Source organism: Corvus kubaryi, unplaced genomic scaffold, assembly GCF_017639235.1.
Source record: "Corvus kubaryi isolate FWS band 111438036 unplaced genomic scaffold, C.kubaryi_AGA036_p1.0 70, whole genome shotgun sequence".
Lineage (NCBI taxonomy): Eukaryota > Metazoa > Chordata > Aves > Passeriformes > Corvidae > Corvus > Corvus kubaryi.
This window is the reverse complement of record NW_024582058.1, coordinates 119,780-144,095: the sequence shown is the minus strand read 5'-3', so window position 1 is coordinate 144,095 and position 24,316 is coordinate 119,780. Positions and strand designations below refer to the sequence as shown.

The 24,316-nt window shown below is 39.3% G+C and overlaps 1 protein-coding gene across 12 annotated transcripts in view; it reads right to left on the bottom strand.

Moving 5' to 3' along the window:
• The window catches only part of KIF16B (kinesin family member 16B), a 161,215-nt gene that overhangs the window by 122,103 nt on the left and 14,796 nt on the right, over positions 1–24,316 (bottom strand). For 11 of the 12 annotated variants that reach the window (XR_006019827.1, XR_006019828.1, XR_006019830.1 and 8 more), the window contains exons 2-11: positions 19,650–19,719; positions 18,550–18,663; positions 14,617–14,733; positions 10,382–10,479; positions 7,421–7,530; positions 6,638–6,780; positions 5,262–5,430; positions 4,981–5,112; positions 2,162–2,337; positions 224–289 (exon numbers count right to left, since the gene is read on the bottom strand). Coding sequence is in view for 8 of the 12 variants with exons in the window: in XM_042049368.1 (XP_041905302.1) it covers positions 224–289; positions 2,162–2,337; positions 4,981–5,112; positions 5,262–5,430; positions 6,638–6,780; positions 7,421–7,530; positions 10,382–10,479; positions 14,617–14,733; positions 18,550–18,663; positions 19,650–19,719 (1,195 nt within the window). In the remaining 4 variants the exon portion in view is untranslated. Of the gene's footprint in view, positions 1–223; positions 290–2,161; positions 2,338–4,980; positions 5,113–5,261; positions 5,431–6,637; positions 6,781–7,420; positions 7,531–10,381; positions 10,480–14,616; positions 14,734–18,549; positions 18,664–19,080; positions 19,163–19,649; positions 19,720–24,316 lie in introns of those variants that run through there. The other variant, XM_042049365.1, reaches the window with a different exon arrangement.

The following is a 24,316-nucleotide window of genomic DNA, read 5'->3' as shown; positions in this document are numbered from 1 at the left end:
AGATATATTTTGTTCTTAGTTATAACATTATATTAGTAGGATAACAAAATTACTAATTCCCACACTTTTTTTTTTTTTTTAAAGCATCAAGGCAATGCTGCTGGTGGGTCAAAATTTAGTTGTGCATTAAAAAAATTCCTGAAAATTATGAACACTCCTGCATCCAGACCACCCACCTTTCTTTTTCTGAGTTTAAAAACTGCTTTATGAAATTATAACTCACCCTTGCCTCATTCTGCTGAAGCTTTTCTTCCATACTTAAAGCTGTCGGAGAATCCAAGAGTGCAATCTAAAATCGTAAAAAGTAAACGTAAATTCAAAATGAAAACAGTAACAACTTCTGGGGGAACCAAATGAAATGCAATAGTTCAACTTTTCTGATTCTTTAGCATAAACTCCTTTAATATATATCATTTTACCTTGAAATACCGTAAACAGAATAATCAAAATCCTGTCAAAGCAGATACTTCAAATACAAATTGGTTTGAGAGTACTGTTTTCCCTAGCTACATACACACGGTCACACACACGGAGGCATCGAAACCAGACACATTTATAACAGGTAACTCCTAATACAACCATCATTATACTTCTACTAAACATGAAAATTTATTATGCATAAATAGTTATCCATTTTGCTTTAATAAGTACGTATACTGCTTATCTTGTGTAACTATATATTAACGTAATTGGCCTTAAAAGAGCAAAATTACTAAACAACAAACACACAGGCAGTACTCATTGTACATGACCTTCTACACTGAATCCAGCACCACATTTTGGTAATCAGTATCTTCTGATGTACAGAAGCATTTGCAATACAGTGTTCTGGTAATACAAAGGAAAACCACAAAAGAAATTATGCAGAGATTTATACTACTATGCATACATAACACACCACCTGCTGTTTTACCAACCATCACAAATTTAATTAACTTAAGCAAGTTCTCTATTGTCTCCCACACAGCCATCTACCACATCCTACCACGGAACCAGATTTATTTTGCAATAACCACTATTTTACAGCTTGAAATTAGGTCAAAGCATACACACTTCAAGGGGGTCCAAGTTACATCTATTTTGCTAATTCTAAATCAAACCATAATTTGAAAATAAACTAATTTTCCCCTCCTAAAGAATATTAAAGAAACACAAGTAATTCAAGACCATAAAGAGTTTTTTAATTGTTTGTAACAAAGCAGAGTCCTCTGCTTCAGTCATCTACAATACCCATTTTTGCTTCCAACAGTGGTTCCCATCGCTCTTTTCAGCAAATTTTTTATAGCATGAAATCTACTTGAAGTCTTACCCTTCTACTAACAATAGTCCATGCTGAACTGACATTTCACATTGCCCTTCTAAAACAGAATTACATAGTTCTAGAAACAAATCTGAAGTATTACCTCAGATACTTCCAAATTATATTTGTTCAAGTATGAAATCTAGCAGTCCCGAATGACATTATGTAGAAGAGACAACTGGCCCGAGCCAATTGGATATACTTTACTGCTACTTTAGTTTCACCATCCTGGCAACACAGGAGAAACTAAACTTAACTGAGCTTGCACAGTGAATGTTTATAGGAGATCATACTGACATAGCAAGAAAGAGAATCATGGAAAAGTGAAGCAGAGCATGATTTTTGTTTTCTTACACTACCACTGAAAATATTTTTACATATTTAGCATGTTATGTGCCTCTAATGTACTGTGCAGCCAAACACAAAAAAAATGTATTGTTTAAATCCATTAATACTCCTACATTTTCATATTTACACATCTTAAATACTTTAAACCTTATACTTCTTTTAAGATACTACACAAAGTACCTCTTCAGTCTATCAGGATAGACCCAGAAGGTATGTTCCAGCTCAGTCTCCTTATGCTGTGTTGACTACCTGTTCCACAGCACACTGCAATCCAGCCCAGATTATATTATGAGAAATGTAAAAGCTTTGGGATGACAATTTTTCCCCCTTATGTTAAAAGAGGTAATCTGCTGGCCATGTAAACTGATTCAATCAGGAAACTAATATTCATTCATAGCCTCATAGAGCCTGTTTACTCAAATCAATATAATGAAAGATAATTATCTCATTACATTCTAGAAATAGATGTTATAACTCAAGGAAAATTACACATAAATTCCAAGTAAAGCTAACCTGATTCCCTTGAGCAAGCAGGGCTTTTAATCGGGCTATTTCAGCTCTCAGCTCACGGATCAGTTTGACGTTAGGATCCTCATTAATAGTAGGCTTGTTGATGATGTTTTTGGCTCTATTTGCATAGCGAAGTGTACTTAAAGTTTCTCCATAATTGACATCAGCAGGTGAAATAGCTAAAGACATGAAATCAGAAGCAGTTTATCTAGCACCTTATGTGTTTCATTTACTGAAGTTAGTTTATATTTTAAAACTCAGATGAATTCCATGTGGGTGAAGAGACAGAAATACATCATTAACCAGTATGGATACAGTTTGTTCCAACTCTTCACCAAACTCCACTTTCATGTCACTATAACTTTGCATAAGTAAACACTATAAGTGTATCAGGATAATCAGGTGTTGCAAAGAAATCTTGCTGTCAATCTATTTAACATTTACATATCCCTGATAAACATTAATGTCCTATATGAATACTTCACAGGCTTTCTTGCATTTTTTTTACAAGAACAGTTGAGAAAACAGTGAATATTTTTTAAGTATCAATGTTATCATTGAAAAGAAAAGACATTCCAAGTAAAACACAGTAGGGAAATTAAACAGCATTAAAGCAAAAAAAAAAAAAAAAAAAAAAAAAAAAAAACCAGACAGGAAAACCAAGACAAGAGACGAGCTGCTATAATTTACAAACCTAGCTGTTTTCCTGAGCTGCAGGCATCTGGCAGCACACAAAACTGTCAGCTATCTGATGCATCAAGAGAAACCAGTATTATTTTTACAAGCAACCTAACCAGGAAAAACAATGAAATTTAAATGCAAGTGCTAACGCCATCCTTCCCTTAATTTTCCTAACAATATATATGATGTTCCAAATTAAAAAGATAATTAAAGCATCCAAATAGATGAGCGAAAACACGGAAGAGAAAACCATCCAGAAATCTTAATGATCAAACTGAACAAGAGATCCAGAGAATCAATGAAAACACCTGAAAAACTATTTAAGCAACTAAAATAATCTGTCCTTTCTCATTTTCTCAAAAACAATAAATATTTTTTTGTCGCAGAGACTCTCTGAACTACAGGAGATGCACTTGGAAACAGCCTATACTTCCCCTAGTTCACACTCTCACTTCCCTGCTTTATCTACTGTCTCCTCTCCACCACTCAATTATTCCCTTTCTGGAAGAATGTTACAATATGTTACAGAAATATGACAAATCAAAATCAGACACATTTTTCTAACAGCCTTTCCTACTGTTTAAAGTGATCTTCCTGCATTTTTTGGTGCTTAATTACAGAAAAGGCAGGACAAATGTATCCAGACAGCTTTTTGGGCTCTGTTAGGGAATTCTACCACATTAACAGTAGAGTTACTGTTGGAGAAAAGATCAACAATCAGGGCTCTGCCTAGCAGAAGCATCACTAATAGATGAGGAAGTAGCTGAAAAAGAAGGTGGGTACTGTAATCATTAGTATAGGCATCGGAAGCTCACTGTGTTTCTAAAACTTCTCTTCCCAATCCCTCTGTCATAAAAAAAAAAAGTTACTCAACCATGTAACTGCAAGAAAGCAGCAAGAAGAAAGTTGCCAGCATAGCATTACTTAAAGAGCCAGAAAACCAAAGCAGAATCTGGTCCACAATCATCTAATGGCACTACTATGATTCTCCTGAGGAAAACAAGTGTCATGGATTCCAAAAATATCCCCAAAATCCTGCAACAAAGGAACTGCTATCCAGAGAATTTGACTGGTTCTGAAGAACCAGAACTTGACCTGATACATTTTATTCCCTCAATTCTGCTCTCCTACCATTCTCAAAAGGGGACTGCACCAGTTAAGACCACATTTCATTTGAGCAGGAAAGAGTGAGAGAAATTTCAGAGCTGCTCTTCTCCTCACATCCAGCAGTACCTGGACAAGCTTGACAAGCAGGCCCACAGGGGCCTAATGAGGGTCAGCAAGTCCAAGCGCAAGGTGCTGCACCTGGATCAGGCCAATCCTACATAGGAGTACAGACTGGGAAAAGAACTCCTTGTAAGCGGCCCTTTGGAAAACAACTTGGGGGTTCTTTTTGGTGGGTGAACATGAGCCAGCAGTCTGTGCTCACTGCCCAGAGAGCCAGCCACATCCTGGGCTGGCAAATGGTTTTAAGCTAAAAGTGGAGAGATTTAGATTAGATATTAGGACAAAATTCTTTACCTAGAAGGTGGTGAGACACTGAAACAGTGAAGTACTAAGGCCTGAACAACAGGCCCTGAGCCAAAGTTGACATATAGATGAACCTTCCAACCAAATGTTATATATACACTTGGTCATTAACATTGTTATATACGTTCATTTATTGGCAAAACATGTATTTACCTTTACATATCTAGAAACCAGATAAGGCTATATCTGGCCTAATTAGGGGGGTATATGATCAAAGACAACTCCCTTGGTTCCTCCTTGAGCCCATGCCAGGCTTTGGGAGAAGGCCAACAGGAGAATGAAATTAGAAATTATGTCAGCTTGTTTATTTAACAGTATAAAAACTGTGCCCCTGTCACAGCAAAGTGGGGGAGCCTCATAGCCGGAGGTGGACACACCACAGGAGTTCCCAGTTACCAGGTATGGTTCTCCAGTCCTTTGCTGTGACAGCTTCCCCCCACAGCTGATGTCTCTCGGACTTGGATGATGTATCTTTATTAGGGTAACTTGTTGATGTACCTTTCTTAACTGTGTTCTGCCTTAACAAAACATCTGGAATCTAAATATTTACATCCACTTCTATTAAGCATGAATTAGTCAGAATTCAAAAAGAGTAATTTAAAAACACTTACTAGCAATCATTATAGTTTTGGAGTTTCCTCCTAGGCTGTCTTTTAACAGCCAAGTCAACACCGAGTCCCTGTAAGGCACAAATACTTGTTTCTTCTTCGAAAGAGGATTTGTTGCATCCTGAGATAAATCAGCTGTGATGAAGAGACAGAAAAAAAAATTCAAATTATGTTTTTTCATTTATTTTCAAAAATGTGTTAAGCCACTATTTGTGTAAGTAAACACAAAGGTATTTAATGACTAAAAACACCTCAAAACAGACAAGCACAAAAACCAGACTTACCTAAGGCAGAAATTACGTTTCCTAGAGTAACTAGAGATTTGTTAATATTCCCTCCTTCCTTTAATCTAACCCCTGTGGCACCAGTGGCATCTGCTCTCTCACTTCCAGCAAGATCAACCAAATGAATCTTGCTAACAGTTTCACAAGGCATTTCAGAATCAAATTTAGCCTACAGAAAAGAAAAAATAAAACAAATAAAACTATGTTAAGCTAAGAAATATTGTACTTATACTGAATCAAATTTAGTGGCCTTTTTCATTACATGACTGAACTTAACTTGTTTACAACAGCAGATCTTGAGAAGATAGGTGTATTAGAAGTGCCACTGAAAGACATTTGATAATGAATTGTTGCATAACTCCCATATTATTTCTTTAAATTGTAATATTTGCAACTTTTTAGACACTTACAGACAAGCTATGACACTGTCAGTTGTAATTTACATGATGCAGAGACCACGTGCTGCATTCATTTTATTAAGCTTGCAACATTTGTATTACATATATATATAGCTTTCAACAAGTTATAGCATGCACAGACAAATTTACACTCAATTTCTCCCCCACCACCAAGTTCTCTTCATCTAGCAGATCATCCATGGGCTTTCTAAAAAGCTCCCAAAACCAACAATGAAGAGCAGGAGTCATTAGAAAAGGAGTTTACTACGTATCACAGAATCACAGAATAACAAGGTTGGAAGAGACCTTCAAGATCATCGAGTCCAACCCATGTCCTAACACCTCAACTAGACTAGGGCACCAAGTGCCATGTCCAGTCTTTTTTTAAACATATCCAGAGATGGTGACTCTACCACCTCCCTGGGTAGACCATTCCAGTACTTTATTATTCTTTCTGTGAAAAACTTTTTCCTAATATCCAACCTATACCTTCCTTGACGCAGCTTGAGACAGTGTCCTCTTGTTCTGCCAGTTGCTGCCAGGTGGAAGAGACCAACCCCCGCCTGTCTACAACCTCCTTTCAGGAAGTTGTAGAGAGTGATAAGGTCACCACTAAGTCTCCTTTTCTCCAGGCTAAACAATCCCAGTTCCCCCAATCGTTCCTCATAGGGCTTGTGTTCCAAGCCCCTCACCAACCTTGTTGCCCTCCTCTGGACACACTCAAGCACCTCAACATCTTTCCTAAACTGAGGGGCCCAGAACTGGACACAGTACTCAAGATGTGGCCTTACCAGCACTGACTACAGGGGAAGAATGACCTCCAGGCTCCTGCTGGCCACACAATTCCTAATACAGGCCAGGATGCCACTGGCCTTCTTGGCCACCAAGGCACACTGCTGGCTCATATTCAGTCGGCAAACAGATAACTATGCTCTTAAGAAATATGTCCAATCTCTCTAAGGAGTTTTGTTTTGTTACCTGAGTGAAGTTGATTGTGAAAATTGCATGTGACCTGCTACTGACATCATTCATTCCAGTTGCAGCCGTTGTTCTATTTATATTTCCTGCATCCATAAGTTCTTCAACATCAGTATAATTTTGGACTAAATGTTTAGACAAGTCTGAAGAAAAGCAGAGTGTTACAGTATGCTCACAGATGTTCTTAATTCTCTTTACAAAAAGATTCAAATTACCCTCACTACTACAAATTACTGCTGCAATTAGTGTTTACTGTCACACTTGTCACACTTGTCACACTTGTCACTTTTCACTTAAGGAATGGAATGAGGCCTCACATGAACAATGGACAACTTACACATTTACAGTAAAAAAGAAAAAAAAATGCGATCTTATTAAATTATTTAGTGTAGTAACATGAGCATAATCCCACTACAGACATGAACCTTCCCTGGTAAAAAACAGATTAAGACAATTAGATCCTAACAGGTTTTCATTTCATCTAAATATCTAAGATTTATAAATTATAGTCAACAAACTATTAAAACCAATTCCATCTCTTAACACATCTTAAAAATGTGTTATAAATTTACAGATAAAAAACTCTAATAATTTTAGGATTGGGAAAGCAAGTAGAGATGCAAAATGAGAGCCTATTCCTTCAACGCTTTTTCCAAAACAAAGCACTGTATCGATCGTAATTTGTATTTTAAAAGATAAAACGCCCTATACAGTTAGACTCTACATTTCATAACATATAAAGGTAATAAAATATCCAGTGTAAAACAATGAAAGTGTTTTTACCCTCAACATATGGTCCTTCTTTTGGATGTTCCCGTATTCGTAAATTATTCGTTTTTGATGACTTCCGTCTGAGAAGATCTCTCACACGTTCATTATAAATTTCCAAATAACTGAAAGAAAAGGAACAGAAAACCATTCACTGATTCAAGAGCCTTTTATAAAAGGAAAGCCATATTAACACAAGTTTGAAAGCAAGATGCTTGGAGAAAGAAAACAGATCCAAAGTTGGCTTAAGATAATAATGACTACAAGGTATTGTATCATAAAGGAAGAAGCCAAAAAAGCAAGAAGAAAGTGGAAAGAAAGCAGACATTAGCAAGATCAAGATCTCCTAATGTCAGTCTGAAATAAAGGGTAAAAAAAAGGATGATGCTGTCCAGGAGCAAAGGCATTTTCACTATCGTATAAATGAAGCAATATGCACAGCTCTTGGATTGAAGGTACAAGTACTGCGCATTTTGACTACAAGTGCTAACAAAAATCAATTATAAGACCGATGCTGGGGCTCCTCCCCCCCACCATGTGGTCCTGGGAGAGGGGCCCCAGGGGGGAGACACGGGGTTTCCCTAGCCCCTGGTCAACCTCGTTCCCCACTGGTTGTTTTGTGTTCCCCTGCGGGGGCAAGGACCCTCGAGTCCCGTGATTGCAGCAGTTTTCCTCGGCATCCTCAGCCATGAGGCTGGGAAAATAAACATCTCTGAAAATATCTATCAAGAATTGGTCCATATACTTTTTTCCACAGGCCTCATTGTCTGATACACGTGTTGCAGGAATCCCCAACGCAATATTTGGTCAGAGAATATGAGCAGAACGATCCCTTGGAGGACAGCGACTGTTATTTTTGAGTAAACTCCAGATTTCTCTTCTTGTTTTTGTTTTGCTATTCCATCTCTAAACTATGGAGGAACCGTGGAAAAACGCGTGGCTCTCCGAGCCACATATGGACATTTATCTTAAACTTGAAAAGATTTTTGAACAACGATTTGTAAATTTTAGCTTAATTCAAGCTCAAGAGGAACTGAGACACTTCTTGGCATGGTTGTTTAAAAACTTTTTCTACATTTCTTAGGACTTGATTCTTACCAAAGACTTTTGGAAGACTGTTCGGACACAGTTAATTTCTGAGTCAAAATATATGCCGATGGAAGAATATTTTCGTGAATATTATTTAATTACCGAGACTGTTTAACAATGTCAGCTGTGTCCTTGCGAAGGGAAGCCTGCCTCAGGGACCGTGCGACCGCGGCCACGTGCGCCGAGTGCTCTGCAAGCAGCAGCGAGGCAGTTCCCGTGCGCGGGCAGAGCAACGCCAGCTGCAGTGTCGGCAGCGGAGTGAGGCGCGGCGGAAGTGGCGCGACCCAGCAGTGCCCACCCAGCCCCACGCAGCAAGTGAAGCGAGCCCCGTGAATGCCCAGCCGAGAGGGGTGGCACACAGGCGGCTGCTGGCGGCAATGGCAGTGGAGCGGAGCCACACCTAGCCGAAACACACGCTGGAGCAGGGCGTGGGGGGGTCGTCGCTCAGAGGCCCAGCCGACACATGGGCACATCGCCAGGCAGCAGCAGCACAGCTGCGACCAGAGGAGGCGGCGGCACACGGGGAGCTGAGCGGCACAGCCCGGCCTGGCCCAGCCCACGCAGCCCCGAATGCAACCCCGGGAGACCCCGCAGCGAGAGCGCACAGGCATGAGCAGCCCCAACAGCCCCGGCAGCCCTGGCAGCTCTGGCAGCTCCAACACGGGAGTGAGGGAAAGTGAAAGTAAAAACACAGCGAGACAGAAAACAGCAGCCACTCAGAAAAAGGAAAAATCATCGTAGCTAAGGTTTTAGGAACAGTAAAATGGTATAATGTTAAACAAAATTATGGGTTTATAACAAGATGTGACAACCAGGAAGACACATTCATTCATAGAACTGCTATTAAAAAGAATAACCCCAAAAAATACATCCCAATCTTAGGAGATGGAGAAGTAGTAGAGTTCAAAATTGTCCAAGGAAAAAAGGGTTACAAGCAGCAGGGGTCACTGGGCCTGAGGGTATTTCTGTGAAAGGCAGTATATATGCTAAAAATCATAGTCATGTTAGACAATACCCCCATTATAAGCCCCCCCCTACAGTCTCCCTTTCCAAATCCCACCTTTCCCTTTTACCCTATATCCTATTACCCCCAGTGTATTCCCAATCCGATTTTTCACCCATGGTTTCCCTCACAAACCCATGCCTTTGCCAATTGTTTCCCCAAAAATCCCTTTCCAATGCCGAGTGGGGGATCAAGGGGAGGAGGGAAGAAATTAACTACTGTTGTTTAGAGTTCCAACAGGTACAAATGGAAGAAACCCTCTCCTGCCTCAGTTTCCCCACAAAGCATGCTCAGAGAGTCCTGTCTCCCTTCTATCAGCCCCAAGATGTTCCAGAAAAAAAAACCGTTTGGACATTTAAAGACTCACAAGGGTGGCTTGTTTTGTTTTGAAACTGTTCTTGCTATGTTTATCCAGTTGTTTTCAATGTTAAGTTTTAAATCTCTTTTGTTAAAAATAAATGGGTGAAGTGTTGGGGCTCCTCCCCCCGCCATGTGGTCCTGGGAGAGGGGCCCCGGGGGGGGGAGACACGGGTTTTCCCTAGCCCCTGGTCAACCTCGTTCCCCACTGGTTGTTTTGTGTTCCCCTGCGGGGGCAAGGACCCTCGAGTCCCATGATTGCGGCAGTTTTCCTCGGCATCCTCAGCCATGCAGCTGGGAAAATAAACATCTCTGAAAATATCTATCAAGAATCGGTCCATATATTCTTTTCCAGGGGCCTCATTGTCGGATACACGTTGCAGGAATCCCCACTGCAACAGACTGAGGCCAAGAATAAAAAGTTATTTTTGGAAAATACGCACTTTTCTCAGAGATAAAGTGAAACAGAGTGGTTTTAACTGAAAAAAGTATGATAACCTGCAAACTCTTAACATGTCAAGACCTACCTGACTTCTGTTCGAAAGGATGCCTCATTCCGCTTTGTTTTTTCACTTATTTTGCTGAATAATCCTTCACAAATTCGAGGTATCAAACCTGCATCACCCTGCAATAACAACAATTCTTAATTCCAAGGCTACATATGCATGTACAATGTATTTTGAAAAATAAAACCCTAGATGACTTGTAGAGAGTTTAAGAATCCAGAAAGGGGAAAAATCAAAACTTTTCAGCAAATACTCTCTTGCCCTTTATTTAACTGCAGTCACCTTGCCACTTTAACCCTTTTGTGTGTGGAATGAACAACCAGCTCCATTTCTTTGCCACGGGAATACATTTTGTCCCTCTCATTCAGTTTGAATAATCCCAACTTCTTAAGGCAGAGACTGGCTCCCCAGAGTAAGTCATGAACTGATTTATCTCACTAGTATCTTAACTGCTTCTGTCTCATTTCACTGTGGACTTGGCAACAACTGCAGAGAACAGGACAACAGCCATATACATGCAGCCATGGGACATTGTCACTTAAACCCCCAATTCCCAGCTCACAGTCCTTCCTGTGTTGAAAAGTGCAGCAGGTTGTCTGAATAAATTAGTACACAATGACAAAATTAAATTTTCATTCACTATATCCCACAATCCAGCCAAATTAAACTCAATATTTAATTTCTGAATGTTTGTCTCTGCAGATAAAGAGTTTTTATGCATGAAATGCTTGGTTGGCTTAATAAAGCAAACTGAATGAAACCTATCCCACTGAGATATCCAGAGACTTAGCATGCAGTTTTCCTTGTTGGTCCAGAAGAGCCCTCTCCAGCCAAGCAGTAAGCTATGGTGCGGGTTTTCCCCAGCAGCAGAGGAGCAGGAGAGTGCCACACAGCTCTGGTCTCAGCTGAATGGGGCTGCTTGCTCCCAGCTGCCCCATTCCCACCAAGTCTGATTAGGTAGGTGACCAACTACCTGCTGAGTACATCTCCTCCCCACCGCTTCAGGGAGACAGCAGTTAACATTTCCTCAGAGCCATGGCTCCCTGGAATAACAGGACAGGACATACACATACAGATGAGCTTTGGGGTAAGAGATCCAGGCTCACGAGCAGCTTACAAAACAGTCTGTCAGCTATACTTTGCCTCCAGTCTAAAAACATGTAAGAGATTCAATGTGATGGACTAACTCTATTCATCGTTGCAACAAGAAAAGCTTGACCCCTTAAAGTCAGGGGTCTTGTAATTAAGCAGGACGCAAATTAGGACAAAACAGACCACATATTCAATGTGAGCGTAGCCCAGGCACTCCAGGCACCTAAGAGTTTGCCTGGTGGGATTCTACAAATAACTGGCAACAGGAAAACACAAAGCCAATGGACTCCCCCATAACCAAACTCTGTCAGAGCGAGTGCTCCGTGGACAGATTTCTCTTCTACTTGGACCCCTACATAAAATTCCACCCTTTCTGCCCAAACTCACTCGAGTCTGCTCCCATACTGGTCCCTCTGCCCTCATTCTTCAGTTTCCCTCTGCATTCTGTCACAGCAATCTTCTTCCAGGTGCCACCTCTGAGCTCCTCTTCCTTGCTCCTTTGCCCAGATATAATTCCCAATTTATCATCCAGTCCCTTCTATTTTTTAATTATACTTTATCCCTCCATTTTGCCTTTACCCAGCTTCTTCCACCTCTTAATCAGAGCCTCTCTATTCTTCTCAAACCAAGCTTCATTCTTTGAAATAATAATCTATTCTCTGCTCCTATCATTCGTAGTTCTTCACATGACTGCATCTTGGGTTAAAAAATACCAAAAAAAAATCCTAGAGTAAGGGAGAAACTTGCAGATTAATCAGATTTTTTTTTTGAGACAGTTGCCTCTGGCAACAGAGGAGCAGCCTTTCCCAGTATCTGTCAATTATCAATCTCTATTTCCAGGTAAAGTTTCATGGGTCAGTGTTGGAAATTCCCACATACTTTTTTTTTTTCCTTCTTTTTTTTTTTCTTTTTTTTTTTTTTTAAACAATGGAAGAGGGAAAACACTTTTCTTTCATCTCATGCTTGGAAACACCTGAATAGTTTAATTAAAGCTTAGGGGGAAAAACATGTAAGATCTATCACAAAGTTTTAGGCAAATCATTAGTGTCTGACATAATTCAGCAACCACAAAGAGAGGCTTAAAATAGGAAGTACAAGCTCTAATTGAGTAACTTCAACCATAGCAATATAGTGATGAGAAAGGAAGCACACACAGTTCCCAGAGTATTATGCTAGTAAAATGTACATCATAAAGAATGTACACTCTTTATTGGAAACTATATTTAAATACTTTCTCCTTTTCACCACCTAGAGCTGCAGGGCAGGATCAACTACAGCTTGGACTATTCTTTTTTTCTGGCCTACGGAGTTTCCAGACATGGAAATCAGAAGAACCAAAATAGGTAGTTCACTCCAGAGCTGAATTTTCTCATTAAAAGCCTATTCTCCTTCTGTGCTATCTAACTAGAAAACTGCTTCTTGCAATTTAAATGTATTGGGTTTTGCCCATCTACCTTGACCATAAGGAGCAAATTATTCCCGTCCTTTCTGTAGCAGCCTTTCAGGTCTTGGAAAGAAAAATTTTATTCCCCCGTAGTCTTGCCTTTTCTGCATACCCAAGTCTGACTTTCCTGATATTTTACAGATCTCTGCTCATTTCAGTATCTCTGTTGAACACTTATTCTAACTGGCCCACATATTTCTTGAAATGGTTGCTGTACATACAATTGCAGAAGAAGCCTTCCAGAGCCAAGAACAGCAAATATTGAAAACAAAATGAGAACAGAACCCAGGCTTTTTAAAGAGAAGTAGGGAAAAAAGAATATTTATTTCCAATTCAAGTTTTCTTATAAGCACTGTAGTCTCTCTGACAGGGCCATCAATTTTGAAGCATTTAACCTGCCAGCTGAGTATATTTTATATGCACTCTATACAAAGCCAGATTAAAGTATTTATGTATCATGCCAAGAAGATTAGACCTTTATTAGTGAATAGTGTCAAACAAACTTCAGCACCTATTCATTTGCAAACTGTTTTGATGATTACAGTCATTATATACAGTGAGTCTCATAAAAATGTCACTTTTACAAATTTCTGAAATAGAAATCCACATCTAGGTCGTGATGTTTCTTCTGGTTACAAAAGTCTATTCTGCTTATGATATTAAGTTAAATATAAAGCTCCTTATTTTGTGACAACTGAAAGAAAAAGATTTACAGCTAGTTTACTCTCCTAAGCCAGAGGAGGTGCAAAGAGCCCAATCTTACTACATTTCAGAAGTGATAAGTGGTAATATTCCCCTTTTCATTTCTACTGGGAGAAGACACAATATATTTCCTTTCCCAAGGATAAAAGGATGAAACCTGCAGAGGCTGCCTGGCAAACAGGCTTCATCAGTCAGCCTTTCTAAACTGCTCCACTCCCAACAGTTTAGCGGGTTCTCTCTGTCCTTGGACAGTCATGGAGGCAACTGCAAGAAACCACTCCCATCCTTTATTCACCAACTGCCAGATACCTCCCATCACACCTTCCTCTTCCTGCAGTGCTCAATAGGACATAATCCTTAAAATTAAATTTACTGTATAATCTCATAAGGGTTTGATGAACTACTCTCATGCCCAATTTCTGCTTCTCACCTGACAGCCTTCTCTAAGGACCCATTTTAGTCTTCTGACTCTTCAAAAGAGGCTTAAAAAGCACACCTCTTCAGAAAAAGCTGATCATTCATTTTCTCAAAATCAGTATCTCCTTTTTTTCTGTCTCAAGTTGGGCATAGAAAATCAGTGGTAATATTTGAAATTTTTGGCTTTGTTACTGAACAAAAATTACTGGGTTTTGTCCAAAATAACCAAGCGTCACTTAAATAAACTTCTTCCAAATGTAAATATCTTTGTATAAAAGAAACAGCTTCCAAAACCTCTGATTACTACTAGAAGGTGTGATACATGGAAGGGTTAGTAGCATACAGACAGAAGCAGTATTAAAAATTCCATAAAAACATGCTCCTGGAACAGCATAATTTTAATCCATTGCAACAAAAAAATACACCTGCTCACTTGATGAGGCGCAAGAAGTGGACATTATCTACCTGGAATTCTCCAAGGCTTTCAACATGGTTTCCCACAGCCTGCTGCTAAAGAAACTAATGTGTTACGGTTGGACCAGACGATCCTTGAGGGCCCTTCCAACCTGGTATTCTATGGTTCTACGAAAATACAACATACCGCATTTCCCATCATGGTATAGGACTTCCCAGATCCTGTCTGTCCATATGCAAAAACACAGGCATTATAACCTTCAAAAGCAGATTTAAGCACATCCGTACCAAGATTTTTGAAAACCTAAAAATAAAATAAAAAAAAATTTAAGTCAACAGAAGCTTGCGGAAAAAGATTGTCATCAGTCCAGCGTGGCAAATATTGAAGAATACCACAACACAATGGCAAAACACAGTGATATTTACTACAGTAGAGGACATTAATACCTCAAATAAAATACCAAATCTCACTACCATATTTAGTTCACAGCACTGCAGTGGTTTATTTTTTACTTCTTTCTCTGTCACAGAATACTTGACATGTTAAACTGCTACTTTCTTTCCTAAAGCCCCAATTTCTTTCAGGAATCTCAGCTACTGCATTCACTTCTCATTATTGTTAATATCTACTCACTTTTTGTATCTTCACCAACTCTCCACATTCTGCAAATAACCAGTCGCCTCTCAAAAGGAAACATTTTGGTGATCCCATCAGTTTCTTCCTTTGTCTTTTTGGAGGGTTTTGTTTGGTTGGTTTTGGTTTTTTGCCTTAATCAAGTGTAAGAACATGACCCATAGTCTTTGTATTTTCCCCCGAAGTGGCTTTCATGTAACAATGCTTTTTAGGCTAGCAAACACATCTCATAATATGGGCCTCTGTTCTCACCTAATGAATTCAGCTCTCACCAGATGTCTTCACCACCTTCCTCTACAATACTGCCTCCAAAATCCCTCACAGATTTGCCAGACTTTTTATTACCATTTCAGTACATACCCGTCACTGGGCAAGCAGTAACACTTCATGCAGCATTTCTCTCAATTAAAATATTAATCTGTTTCTCACCATCTAGACATGATTTTCAAAAATCTCATAGATGATTCACACAGTTTGGCTACTAGTCTGCACTTTACATGGTTTAAATCTGCCAAGGCATACAAGCCATTTTTAATAGTGAATGGCACACGCACAGTATAATCTCACAGCTTCTCCCTGGAAGGAGTGCTGGGTAATTTCTTTAATCACTAATCTTCAAACGTGCCTTTGGAATACTTCACTTGATCTTCCCCTCAAGCAATGGAGTTACAGTGCTGTAATCAGTTATATTCTCAAAAAGAAGAACATAAAGATCAGCCAAAGCAACTTTATTCTTTCCCCTCTTTTTGTCTGTGTCTAAGTTTTTACCTCACAAAGTCTTTCTGCACTACTCTTTTGATGTAATTTTCTTTTTTAAAAAATTGTGTTTGTCTTGCATGTGATTTGAGGTAGTGTATAGAAAAGGTACAGTCAGCTTTGTCTGAACACAAAGGCTTAACACACAGGTTAGAAGAAAAGACTGTCAGGATGGGACACTGGTTTGTCACAAAAGGGCAGTAAACATCAAAATTCTATTTGTTTCTCTGTCAGGAATACAAACTAAGAAGCTTGATGGCAAATTGCCATATCCACTCTAACTTTGGAATACTAAAGTGTATTTTGCATCTACAAGGCATATTAATAAGGTATGTAGTAGCAGACAGATTTTCACTTCTTATTTTTCTGCCTTTCAAATGGAAAAAAGTAACGACCATGAACAAAGGGCACTAGGCAACCACATCACCAACAATCAAGATCAATTTTATTCCCTGGCAAGACGAATGTGAAAAATATGCCCTTCTATGCCATTGGTGCAGTAAACTGGAATTTCTGCAGCAACTTGATAAGAGCTTAACTACAAAGTCTTCCAATTAAATATGAAATTATTAACACAAGCAAAATAATAGCTTGTGCAGCAAGGAATTGCAGTTTAGGAATTACACTCCTATGGTTTAAAAACTCCTTTTGTTTTCAAAGTGCTGCACAGTGTAAATAAAACAACACCTGAAAAACAATATTTTTGTAGCTGAGCAAGAGAAGTTCACATTCCTGCCAGTACAGATGAAGGAGGTGTCCAGGGTTGTGGAACACACTGTAACAGCAAAATATTGAACACAGACATTGAAGCCATGTTTATGATTTATCCTATCACTACCAATCATAAAACTCACAGCTTTAAAAAATTATTGCTCAAGGCTGCTGCAGCCACCACTATATGGGCATTTTAATTTTTTTTTTCTATAGACTCCTGACATGGGCAAGTTATAGTAATTTTGCCTCTACCTGACCCACTCTGAAGCAGGCAAAATGGCACCAGAAGGAAAAACTTTGAAAAGGGAAACTTACCACTTATACATGGAACCTGGACATCAGTATAGACTACAACATGGATATCTATCTGTATGCATTTGCAAATGGCTGTTTTAACAAGAATTCATTGTTTCACAGCAAATTTGGATTCTGGAAATAACCTGTACTGTAACAAGCAAGAGCCTACTAACTCTATGAATCTCTTCCTGGGGCTCCTCTAATGAGGTCTTGTTAACACAGCTTTCCAGAAGTACTAAAGGCATGCATCTAGAGGACCCAAGAATTAAATATCCATAAATATAAGTCACAATTGGTGCATAAGAAAAAGCTTCATTTAGAATCAGAGCAGAAAAATACAGGATCAAAGCTGCTTTAGTTAAAAATAAATAAATAATTGACTCTGCATGCTCAATTTAAAGCATTTGCTAAAATTCTAGCAAAGCCATCTGGCCTGAAACACCTGCCTAAAACCATTCACTAGAATGTTGGGTTCAATACATTGCTCTCAAATACATTACTACTTCAATTTGCCACAGTGCCGAAGTAATCTGGGTATTTCTACATTGATGGCCAAATAAAATGTATACTTCCTAGTATTTCAGAAAACATAGCAAAAAATGTGTTACTTAAAAGAACATCATCAAGAAATAATAATCCAGAAAGTTTAAGAATATAAATGATCAAATACTTGATCCCTAGCATCTCACTGAAATAAAAGAAGCATTCAGAAACTAAGAGGACCTATCACTTACCCTGATGGTTAAACAAAAATTCCAAGTCTAAATTCCCCATCGATTATAGTCATGACACATATGATGGCAAAACTTGTCATTCTCATAAATATTTAAAAATGGCTTCAACTTACTGTTTCTTATGACTAGCTTTAATTGTGAGGCTTTTTAGGATTAGCCATGATCGCATCCCTGATTTCGAGGGTTCCTGAATAGATGGGATACATACTAAGAATCTATGTACCGTATGTACCCATCAGGCTTACAGGATATTCAGTAAGCCATTGCATTATTTTAAGGGGAAAGAACTACTTGAAGCTTACAGCATCAAAACCAAAAGAGAAGATAGCAATCACAACTCATTTGAGCTTCACTTCATAAATTAATTATGGAATGGGAAAGAACTGAAAAGTTCAATGTCCACATGAAATGCAAGGTCAGGCAGGGTCTATCTGTTCATCTGAATAATGCCTACAGATCCAAGTTTAATTTTCTGTTCTGAGTATGCAGGAAGAAAAACTGTTTTGTCCTTTCGAAAGCTGAATACTCACGGGAGGAGGAAAAAAGAATCTTCCTCAATGTGTACCAAGGCTTTTGGACCAAGGTGGGGGGAAAAAAAAAAAAATCCACACCACACTTCAACCAGATAAGAATGTTTCTAAGTGAATTAAAGTTCTATGCTGTTTCTCAAAAGTGATTTTTTTCTACATCTTTTCAAAACCAATTTCAGTGCTCAGAGATGTTTTCTAACTTGACATTACAACACAAATCAGACAAAAGAACTTGAAAGAAGGCATTCAGCCTGCTGTATTAGAAAACATACCACTTACATTGTTAGGTAAGGTAAAAAATAAAAGAAAACAAAGCCAAATTCAAACTCTTACATAACTAGAAAATTTCTAAATACAGAAGAAGCACTTTCAATGGAAAGAAGTTTCATGGAATGCTTTCAAGCCAAAGAGAAGGGAAAGGAAAAAGATCAATTATTAACATTCATTAATCCTACCATTTCTTGACAAACAAAGCTGGGATTTTTACTGTCTGCCGAGAAATAGGAAAAATCATAGGTAAATGTTTTCGTTCTTTCTCGTCCTGTGTCTCCAGTAGCACCCTCTGGTACCTATTAAAAAAAGAAAATAGAATTGGTACAACACATCCTGATTAAGTAATTAAAAACATTTGACAATAAATAATCAGAATGCAAATTTAACATAACACTATACACATTTAGAAATGTATAATGACAGGTCAGATTATGATTCCAACAACACTGACAAAAAATTAGGAAGAGGTATGCCCTTCAGCAAGAATGACAATCGCATCATAAAGCAGCACAGCAGGAATTTGGATTTTAGCTTACTGCTTCTAACCCCCAGCACATTTTTGTCACAATACTTAGGCCCAGTTAAATGGGTCCACATATGACGTTATTATAATCAGGGATTATCCTACACATATAATTTACAGGAGCCAGAGAGACGTTTGCACTGTGAACAGCACTTCAACGTGAAGTCATAGTTTAAAAAGTGTGACATACCTGCTGTTTAAGGTAATCATCATGTTCGAGACATGACAGCTGGCACTGTACTTCAGCAATATTCACCATGCTCCAAATGAATCTGAAGAAACTACACACTGAAACTCCTTTTCATATATTAGTCATGAGAAATTATCTTGCAAAAGCCAATTTGCTGCACATGGTTTCTCTTGCTGAGAGAAATGTTAAAATATACTATCAAAAGGTTATAGCAAGTGATGGTTTCTTTGGGTTTGGTTCATTTTCATGGGAATTCTATAGATGAAGCAAAGATTTAACAGCTATCAGAAACATACCTCTATGCTATTGTTGGCTTTCATCTCCCAGCTAAGTAATAACCTGAGTGATAAACCTTTGAAGAAATGATGAGATCGAGCCCATAGAGTAGTCTTCAGAAAACCACAGTGTAGCACGTTAACAGTGTAACCTGTTTCCCCAAAGCATTACTTTAACACTGTATTTTAACAACTAAGGGCTGTTGACCACAGTGCAGCAAGCACCAGTTTTGTCCAGTCATATTTTTGCAGCTGTTGAGTTACGACTTCCTTTTTTAAATTGTGTTTACTCACCTTTAAGTTTGTGATCGTTGTTTTATTTTTTTCCATTGAAATAATAAACTTTGCATTAAGATCTTTCTCCCTGAAAAAAAAAAAAAACAAAACCAAATTTGAGTATGTTAAATGAAATATATCACACTTATCCACAGTCATATTTCCACCCATCAGCCTGCCACAGTCAATTATCAGATTAATTAATTTTTATTTTCTTTTTTAATTCTTGTACACAATGTTTATTTACTTCTATGGCATATATTTGAAGTACTTGGACTTGCCTACAAATCCCTTCATCTAGAAACAGAGCAGAAGCTTGAGGAAACCTGCTTCAGAAATTTAACTCTGCAAGTCAATTAAGTGGTTTGTTCTTTATTGGAAGTACTCTGATCCAAAGCCCAGTTAAAGTCAAATATGTGGTTCTAAGGAAGGGCAAAACAGAACGCTACAAGTCCCAGCTTCTCACCAACATTCCAGCAGCAGCAGTTCTTACTTACCCATATAGTCTAGGTGACAGGGACTGAATGTTTAAACCACGAAAACCTAGCATTTTAAAACTCTCTCAGAAATAAGGTACCAAACATGTTTTGAGTTGTGATGCATCATAGCAGTAAAGGAGAGAGACTGTACTACAACAGAGAATTACATAAGTTTGTGGCTTCCCAAAGCACAAGCATGCCAGGAAGGAAAAAATCTAGTTCCAAAGAAGTGTTTTCATGCACTCACATTTATTTCACAGTTGTTTTTGACTATTTTCAAACAGACCATAAAAAATTGTAAGCTTGGTGTCTAAACCCAGCATGTAACAACCTGCTTGCCAGAGATGCAATTTTGCGACTGTTAGTCATAAGAGCATTACAGGCTGCTCCTCAATGACAACCTTGAGTATAACACTTCCTGTGCTAATGAAAACATGCACATAGAAAATAGAGCCAGAAGGGAAAGATGAGCAGCACACAAAACCTCACTCCTCAAATGTTGACACGCCTGCCCCAAAATCATCTGCTAAGTCACCTGACAAACTGGCATGCCTGACCAGTGCAGAGCAAAGCAAAGGGCTTTAAAGCAATAAAGTACTGCTCCACCGTATCACACAATATCTCAGCAACTACTGGATATTCACTTGCATCAGCACAAAATGCAAAAGAGAAACTTCTTCCCAATAACAGGACAACCAATTTCAGGATTTTAATGTTTTTCTTCTTCATGGTACACTAGATCACCCAACTCTGTGTTCCTCCAGCTACTCTCTGTTCATACTCAGTTTTCCAGCAGAAATAGTGAAGCAAAGCAAAACCCATTTTAAAATCTACATTAATGAATAAAGATTAGGCAAATAAAAGCGCTTAATTAAATATCAACACATTAGGTTGACAATCAACACATTTTCTAAGCTAATAAAGGAGATAATTGCAATAATTACAGCATTAATTATACAGCTGAATTTAGATCTACCATAGAAAAATTTGAGGCATGCCTTATGATTACTAGATCTAGACTTAAGATACTGAAACACCAAAATACAGCTAAAGACAATATACAGAGAAATGGAGAAAAATGTCTAATGGTATTTTTTTGTAGGAAATAGATTTTGGCATCGCAGTAGCGCAGCCTGTGGATGGCTCCCAGTCATCCACCTTCTTCCACAGCCTCTACCTGTCTGTAGCTATTTGCTCAGCAAAGGTGTAATAAGTAATTTGGCCCAAGTAAATGGTCAATCCTACTATAAAAATTTGTTTCAAATATAAACTGTAACTTGCTTCCTCTAGGAAGTCTGTAAGGACCCCAGGCAGGAAGGACCCTAGGCCAGAATTATTGCTTTTTTTATCTCTATTTCTTCATGCTTAAGGTGTTCAAAGGGAAATAATCGAGTATCCTAGTGCTTTCTTTCCAAACCTAGCCAGCTCTCCATATCACTCTGCTAAAGCTACTCAATAATGGAATGGTGGTACACAATGTTTAAAGTCTAACACCCATATATGAACTACACAAAACTCTGAAAAGCTTAAAGTAATTAATTTTGTGATACTACTGAAAATATTAGTAAATATTAATAAAGAATGAGGATATCAAAGGTTTTTTTAAAAGGCCTTGGAAAGCACTAGCCAATAATACAATTCATAAATAGAATTTTGCATTCTTCAAGGAGAAGAGCTAGTGAGAGGACAACCTAAATTAGGAATATAGGATCAGAATAAATTAGCCAACCTGAGAGAAGTGGAAAAAAAATTAACAGGAATCAAATACCCAAGCTTCATTTTAATATGAGACAGCCGAGCATAATTTATTGTACACTGTAGTGGGTTGAACCGGAGTTCATGGACAGTCTTTTAGACTAATGACACTTCTCACAATTTACATATTTAAACCGCGCGGAAAGGCAGGAATTACCTTTCGTTCCAGCTCACCTGCCAGAAGGCGAGCGGGCCTCGGAGCCTCCGGGCTCCGTCGGGCCGGGGCCCCTGCGCCTTTTCCCAATGCCACGGCACGGACCCTGAGTCGCTGCGCAGGGGGAACTATCACAGAGCCACAGGCAGCTAAAACCAGCCATGGACTGCCACACAGCTAAACCCATCCAGCGTGGCTTCCTGGGACCGGCGGGTCCCTCTCCTCTCCACGCAGAGCCAGCGGGAGCTGGCAGAGCCTCCTTCTTGCAGCCAGCACACTTCGCGCTGAACTGAAGAGGACACCATGCAGCCAGCAGCACAAAGGGAGCGAGGCTTCCTCCACCTGAACAAGAACACTCTTCAACATGGCAGCTTCAGAGTCAGAGAGGAAGAGAAAGTGAGTCATGTGAGACGAAGCTGAAAATGGCAACGGGAGAAAAGAGAGCGGTGCCGTGTTTTTCGGATGTAGCATAAAAAAACTTCTTGCATGCCGTGGTAAGAAACTGTAATACCACAAACTATTTGTCTCTTTAATCCATTTGAAGTACATGGGGGGATGGAGAATTCACGTGTGACCCGTGAAGATTGTGAAGAGTGCCTATACCAGGCTATATAGAAGCAGTGAGAGGCTTTTAGAGACTTGTAGCGAAGACAGCCTTTGTGTTCAGGACAAAATAACTCATCCTTAAAAAGATTAATAACCCCGTGTGATGGCCCATGTTTGGCAGTGTGAAGGAACTGTGAGATTTTTCATGGAAATGTTTTACACCACAGCAGAATGTTTCTTTCTGGTGGCAGTTTGGGAACCATGTGAAGCAAAAAAAACCCCTTTTTTCCTTAAGCATAAGAAAGAGAATTTTGCACGAACTGCAACACTGACTAGAATTCCATGTTCTGTTACCCTTTGTGCGAGTTGGGTAAAAGGAGGGAAGTGCTGGAAGAGAGGGGAGGTTTGCTTTAATTTCTTGTTATTTCTTTTTACTTTTAATTCTGTTAGTAATAAACTTGTTTTTCTTTGTACAGCAACTGTTTAAATTTGAACCTGTTTTGCCCCGCAGCTCTCTGGTTTTCCTCAGTATTTTATTTTCCCCTCATGAAAATAACAGATTTTGTGTGCTTGACGCTTAGCTGCGTCAAACCACGACATACACATACAGAGTTTGAGAGCATCCCATAAAAACAATTGCTTGCATGATGCCAGTTATTTCCAGGCACTCATTTAATGCAGTTCAGCAGGGCCAAGTCACTTTCAAAAAGTTTTGATTGCAAGTTCCACCTTAGTTAAAAGTTCAGCCTGTAAACAGCTGTACTGCAGTGCTGGGTAACCTTCAGGGTGAGGATAACCCTCCAGCATCCAGCAGCATTACCAGCATCCACAGGAACTATTTACCCTACCTCATCCAGAGATGAGCTTCAGCCATTAACCAAAGATTCTGCCCCTGCAAATTCCAGCCTCCATCACAAAGCAATATAAAGGGATTGGCTGCCAAAACTGGTTCACAATTAATGCTTTGATGATTTAAGAAATCCTGCTTCCCCCCTGAGCCAAATCTGCTCACACAGCAGCGCTTAGGGAGGGCCTCCAGACTGTTCTCAATGCTCTTTCATACAGCACATGGAGTTCCAGGATCACAAGGGAAGGAAACTTATAACCCGTGATCCCATGGCCCCTAACCAAATGACAAAGTGATCATGCAGGCAAGTTTCTTGGCACAGACACCAGGAAATACATCAGCTCAGTGCTGTAATTACCCCTCTACTATTGCTCAATTCAGCTAGTCATCCAGCAACTAACTGCAAGAAGGAAAGATGAACTGGGGGGATGAGGGGGAGATCAGAAAAACTACTTCAGATAATACTGACACTTTAATATAAAACTATGTCAATGTTAGTACCAGATATCCTTAAAAGAACTGGTATCCTTCTCCTGTAATTGACTTGCTAGATGGGTGTCTTGGTTTGAAAGACAGGTGTCTGCTAAGGAAGGCAGAAGCCTGCCTTGGAATGGCAGATGTAACCCCTTTCCCTCCGAGTTATGATTTTGAAATCAAGGGCTTTTCGGCAAAGATATGGGAAATAGGAATAACAGTTCTTTACTATTATATATATAACCAGTTAAACAAACAACATAACTATGGCAGTAACAGCAAACCATCACAAACCCAGTCCCAGCCTTCTCGGCTGTCAGGCCCTTTCCCCTCGGGTGCAGTTCCGCTCGCAGCCGGCAGGGGCGATGGTGGCTCCCAGTGAGCAGGGCAGGTGCGATGGTTTCCCCGCGGCTGCAGGGGGCGCTCCGGA